Here is a 6,477-nt window from a genome sequence, read left to right as displayed (position 1 = left end):
CCAACTAAGGCCACACCTAGAGATTTCTCCCTGGAGTTGAGGAACCGGCACCTAAACTGACACCACCAAATCCAAGTTCCCCAATACCCGCCTCTCCAAATTGTTTCCTGTCAATCCTGCCATGCCTTCCAGTCTTGGCTAACTATAATCGGACGCCACATGTCCAAAATACATAGGATCCATCTAGAGACAGAACGAGACATCCGAATACGAGATTCCATGAGTCGATGCCAAGTGACCTCCAGACTCTAGGTAGGTACGGAAGTCTATGACTATAGATGAGGATGCCATTGCGAGGACTGGCTGCATAAATAGTCAACCAAGATCAAAACCATTTGAAGATGAGCAGTACGACAACTGACTGCATCTTGAACACTGACGCCGGTGATTTCCCGTTTGGAGTATATTAAATGCCTCCACATCAGCTCTAGAGGATGGGATAATGCTAACTTTTTTTACAGTTGAAAGAACTTGACATGTAGTTACAGCAGAACTTTGACATTCATTTCTCTTAGAAACACAGCTTGAAGGGGAAGCAACAACCCAACTTAAATTATTCATTAAGATTTGATTTTTTTGTGATGTTTCCTTAATTATCTGTGATTTCTCTTTGGTGTTATCTTTCAAATATTTCTATCCGAGGAGCGGTGTCTTATATGTCTGTCTTAATTACCTTGCAGAATGATAATGGTGGATTTGCAACATTTGAACTCACAAGGTCATATGCATGGTTGGAGGTCAGTTAATCAATTTCTTTCTAGATCATCCTTGCTTCTTTATCATGTGCCAACACTGTATTGCCTAGCGGCATGCACCCTAGTTGAGTGGGACACTAGCCAAAGTTCAAATCCCGATGGCAAGAGAAAAGAGAGAAAGATCCCCTCACTAGCAATATGAAAATAGTGGCAAGGGATCATTGCAGTGACCGTTAGCCGAGGAGGATAGGAGGTCATGGTCGGCTCTAGGGCAGCCCTATAGGACGATGCTGGGGTTTATAGTTTTTTTTGGCTCGTGCATGTAGTTAATGCTTCTTCTTAATCATAATGTCTCTGGGAGGCTGTTTCCTAGCCTAACAGTATCATAGGTCAACTTTTTCTGCGCTTTCTTAGGTGTTCAAGATTGAAAGAGAGAGGCGCATGGTTGTAGTACATCACAGCCATCTATGCGTAGAAAGAGAATAGCACATGAAATATAGAGATATTAATGTAGAAACACATTTTTGACCTATCTATCTTAATGTAGAAACACTGGAGGCCAGCTAATCAATGAATCAAGCAGAGTTAGTTACGATCATTTCCAAAATTTATTGGACTCGCCACGGACTCATCCATAATCCAAACAGGACATAAGTCCTGTCAAACTTATCTGTCTCAACAAACACTATGCATCCATCATCTTTTTCGCGAACATGGTGGCCTGTATTTCATTAAGAGGATGAAGGATGTGTTACAGGGTTGTTAGCATGACACAAACCATAGACACCGATTGGTGATCCACACCCGTCATGCCAACGTCCAGCTAGTTCCATAAAACAATTATACGGCAAACAAATTTGCGACTAAAAGCACTCTACAGACATGCATCCATCATCTCTGATGCCGATATGGAAGATTCCAATAGTGAATTTTCTTCCATTCTTTAGTATGCTAGGTTGATACGTTATTTTTTAAATAAATATTCAGGGTATTACAATAACTACTAGCACATATCTGCTCCATTCATTGATTATATGCATTGTTGAATAGGGTAGCAACATTTATCCATGTGGATTGTTAATTGAGTTCTATCTGTACTGACATATTTTTATCTCAAATTCAGCATATTAATCCTTCTGAGACCTTTGGGGGCATAATGATTGATTACCCGTAAGCTGCAATAACCCTTTAGTTTTCTTATACTGCTTTATTAGAAATAACAAAACAAAACACAAACAAAATGCACAACTGAATTGACAGGTATGTTGAATGCACATCATCATCAATTCAAGCTCTAGCTTTATTTAAGAAACTCTACCCAGAGCACCGCAGGAAAGAGGTGGACAACTGTATCAGCAAGGGTGCAGATTTCATTGAGAGCATACAAAGAAACGATGGTTCATGGTCAGCATTTAATTCGGACACCATGAGATTACGCCACTTCGTCAGCATACTTACCAATATGTATTTCCAACAGGTACGGCTCTTGGGGCGTCTGTTTCACCAACGCCACATGGTTTGCAGTGTTTGGATTAGTTTGTGCTGGCCGGACGTTCAAGAACAGTTCTGCAATAAAAAAGGCATGTCAGTTTCTATTATCAAAAGAGCTTCCTTCCGGTGGCTGGGGAGAGAGCTATTTGTCATGTCAGGACAAGGTAACTTCACTCTCGGAAACCGGCTCTTTTGCCGAGTGTTTTTATGTTTGCCGAGTGCATTTCCTCGGGCACTCGCCAAACAAGCTCAAGTGATATGAAAAAACACTTGGCAAAATAATTGCACTCGGCAAACAAACTCTTTGCCGAGTGCTGCAAAAAAACACTCGGCAAAGAAGTAAGTTTGCCGAGTATATTTTTTTTTGCACTCGGCAAAGAAGTAAGTTTGCCGAGTGTTTTTTTTTGCACTCGGCAAAGAAATAATTTTTTTCCCTCTTGCAACCTTGAAATTTTTTCTACACTTCACATATAACATGTGGTACTCCATGTTAAAATTTGGTATATTTCTAGATCTGTTTGCTATATTTAATTAATTTATTGCATTTCAAGCAATTTTTTGAATCAAGTCAAATTTGAACTGCAAGTGATTCAAATAATAGAATAAAATAAGTAGAAAAATGATATTCATGTTATTGAGTCCAGTGTGAGGCCTTACCCGAGAAATGAAAAGAAATTTCGAACATCTTGTTCAGGAAACACGACCACGAACGTGTGGACGAATGATTTTTAAATTCTAAAAAATGCAAACGAAGTCTGAAAATCATGAGATTTGTCATGATGTGATGATATCATATGTGGAGGCTGTGGTAAAAAATTGAGAAGGTTTCGCACAATTTGTCACATACAATGTTTACAGACCGAAGCATCTCAGAAGAAAAATCATAGCGTTGAGAAGGAATCGGTAAGATTTGGAGTCAAAGCCACGGTCGAATTGGGGTTTGACTTCAAAACTTTTTTTATAGGCAATAGAGAACATAGATTGTTTCATGTGAAATTTTGGTAATTTTTTGGATCCGTTTGATAATTTTAATTTATTATGTGCAATTATAGAATTTTCAATGATATAAATTAAATTTGAGCTGTAACTGCATAAAATAATGGAATCATATTTGTAGAAAAATCATATATATATATATATATATATATATATATATATATTGTTGAGTCAATTTGACAAGGTATTTTCAAAGTACATCGAACAAAAAAAAAGGAAAAACACGTTATGAAAAACAAGGAAATAAAAAAATAACTAATATATTTGTTGAGTGCCCCAAACCTTGACACTCGGCAAAGCCATCTTTGCCGAGTGTCCGAGCTCCACACTCGGCAAACTCAACACTTTATAAACTTAAAGAAACATGTTGCGCCACATCAGCGATCCGTGTCTTCAAAATCGAGCTCTCCCATTGGCCCGAACCTCCTCTCCCTGGATCCCTCCCCTCTTATCCCTTCCCTCTCCCTCTCTCCTTATCCATTCCTCTCACCTCATCTTCCAAGGGGCAAGGGGCAGGAGGGTGGCGGCGGGCGTGGGACACCCGCCGGCGGTGGGCGGTGCTGCACGGCGGTAGGAGGCGGCCACGACCGGGGTGCGCGGGGCGGGCGGCCGAGGCCGAGGCCGTGGCGGCGCGGGCAGGGCGGCGCGAGCGCGGGACACCGACTGGCGGTGGGCGGCACGACACGGTGGCAGGAGGCGTTCATGGCCGGGCGGGCGGGGTGGCGTGGGCGGGTGGGGCCGAGGCCGTGGCGGCACGGGCAGGGCAGCGCGGGCGTCGGGAGCGGCGGTCGCTGCGGGCGCGCGAATGGCTGGAGCGGGGAGCGGCCGAGCGGTGGGAGCGACGGGAACGACAGCGGGAACACTAGGACACGGCGGCGCCGGTGCGTTCCGTGGCCGTCGTCACGGCCGCCGGCGCGCACTTGTTGGACGCCAAGCGGCCATCGGTGCGGACCACGCCAGTCGGGGACGGGCACGGCACGATCGGGCTTTTTTTTATTTTTGCAAAAACCATTGTTTGCCGAGTTTTTTTTTTCCGTCGACACTCGGCAAACAAGACATATTTACTGAGTGCTTATGCCGTTAGACACTTGGCAAATGCGCCATGAACGTCTTCTCGCCGTCACGTTGCTTTTTTTTGCCGAGTGTCAGTTTTAGCACTCGGCAAAGTCTTTGCCGATTGCCCGATAAAAATCACTCGGCAAAGAAACGTTTGCCTACTCGTTTCTTTGCCTACTCTGTGTACGCCGAGTGCCGTTTACTGAGTGTAACTTTCGGCAAAGCCTTTGCCGAGGGCACACGGCAAACTTCCAGATTCCGGTTGTAGCTTGGCTTCAATCGACCTGTTTGTTCATTTTAAATAACTCGGTTTCTCACTAGCAGTACCGATGCTGATACATGTGATTCTGTTATTTGCTATAATACACTTATCACTTGCAATTCCCCTCATTATCAAATGTTCCAGTCTAGTTTGTATGTTTAAATGGTCATGGCAGTACTGAACTCAAGACTATTTGAGAGTACAGAAGCCTTACAACTGCTATATCTACCCTGGGATCTTCTGACTTGGATTGAAACAGGTTTACACCAATCTTGAAGGCATGCGACCACATGCAGTGAACACTGGTTGGGCCATGCTAGCCCTAATTCGTGCAGAACAGGTCTACCTTTTCGTCTTACAAACGTGTCTCATGGGTTTTATGGATACAATGTGCACATTTGTAAAGGATATACTTTGCCTCATTGTTACAGGCAGAAAGAGATCCAGCACCACTGCATCGGGCAGCTAAGGTTTTGATCGACTTGCAGTTAGAGGACGGAGAATTTCCACAGCAAGTAATAATACTCCTAACTGATATGATGCAAGAGAAATAAAACATTCATTTGTACTTTCTTCCATCTCACACATTCTTGGTTAAAAACCTTGTGTCTTAAAAGCCAAAGGAGAAAATGGATTTCCTTCTGCCCGTTTGACTATAGGATCATGTAGACTGAACAGTAATATCAAAGCTTCAGCATTAAGAGGGGTCTATAATTCTATATAGGTAGAACAACACATTTGTTCAACAAAATACCTTATTGTTTTTTTGATATCTTCCAAATACTGGACTCAGATTGAGGGCATCTCTTATTTCATGAGTTTAGCCAATCTTTTAGAAGTTGTAGTTTGGAAATCACATATGAATCAAACAACTAGGATAAATAATAGATATTTGTTGCAAACTACAACGTCGAGTCTCGTAAATGATTTTTATCGATCTCTGTAGGGCTCTCTTTTCTTCCCCTTACATAGCCACATTACTCAAATGACCACTTTTTGAGTTGTTAATAAATTTTAACTATGTACAACAGGAGATCATTGGAGTCTTCAACCAAAATTGCATGATCGGTTACTCCCAGTACAGGAACATCTTCCCTATATGGGCTCTAGGAGAGTATCGTACCAGGGTCCATGTTGCAGGGAAGAAATAGCCGATATGCTTATCAGATGTCTCCGAAGAGACAATAGCCAATATGCTTATGATTCAACATGGTGGCAAAAATGTCGTTTACTATAAAGAGCTTCTACACTCTCGTTATCTAGTACCTTGATTTTCTATAACCGTTGATCCATCCTTTTGCATTTTTCTACAATATGAACTCAATGGTTACTTGAGAATAGTAGTGTCATGTACCGTTGATCCAACATACTTGTAGTTCCTTTTCTCTACAAAAAGATACACAAAAACTAGTACCATGTACCTGTTACATTGCAATAAGAAATCTCGGATATTTTTCAGATGTGCTAATTTTTATTGTTTATGCCTTGGGGACGTAGGGCATACTAGCTAAAACTCGTTAACAAGCATTGTGCATTGGTGTCATATTGTTTCATGGATTTTGGCCATGGTATGTTTATTGTGCTTGTTGCCTCCACTGATTGGACTAGTCCTAGGGTTATGACGTTGGTCCTGGATTTCTAAGAATTGGTAGTTGATCTAGAACCATGAAAAAGATCCACGTGGAGACATGAGGATTTTCTTCCACGGTATGCAAAATTCACATGCAAAGCCTCAGCTAGGGATATGCTGCAAGGTGAAACATGGCAATGATCAACAAATTCACAAGTTGAATCGAAAACTTTGGAAAGGTGGCTTGAACTGTCCGATGGGACTAGGGATGAAAACGGTCGAAAACCCCCTCAACCGTTTTCTACATTTACATTTGAATATGAAAACGAAAGCGAAAATGGTAAAGCCGGACACGAAAACGAACACGAACTTACGGAATATCGAAAACGAACCAATTCGAGCAAAAT

General features: G+C 42.1%; 1 protein-coding gene across 1 annotated transcript in view; it reads left to right on the top strand.

The window, feature by feature from the left end:
- LOC136480398 (cycloartenol synthase-like) overlaps positions 1 to 5,651 on the top strand; it is a 12,822-nt gene extending 7,171 nt beyond the window's left edge. The window contains exons 2-7 of the mRNA XM_066477952.1: positions 1,819 to 1,865; positions 1,956 to 2,099; positions 2,173 to 2,350; positions 4,760 to 4,840; positions 4,932 to 5,015; positions 5,532 to 5,651. Of these exons, the coding sequence (XP_066334049.1) occupies positions 1,819 to 1,865; positions 1,956 to 2,099; positions 2,173 to 2,350; positions 4,760 to 4,840; positions 4,932 to 5,015; positions 5,532 to 5,651 (654 nt within the window). The remainder of the gene's footprint in view (positions 1 to 1,818; positions 1,866 to 1,955; positions 2,100 to 2,172; positions 2,351 to 4,759; positions 4,841 to 4,931; positions 5,016 to 5,531) is intronic.
- The last annotated feature ends 826 nt before the right edge of the window (positions 5,652 to 6,477 follow it).

This window comes from Miscanthus floridulus, chromosome 9 (genome assembly GCF_019320115.1).
Source record: "Miscanthus floridulus cultivar M001 chromosome 9, ASM1932011v1, whole genome shotgun sequence".
Classification (NCBI taxonomy): domain Eukaryota; kingdom Viridiplantae; phylum Streptophyta; class Magnoliopsida; order Poales; family Poaceae; genus Miscanthus; species Miscanthus floridulus.
The sequence above is the reverse complement of the archived record's forward strand: the minus strand, read 5'-3'. Positions and strand labels throughout refer to the sequence as shown.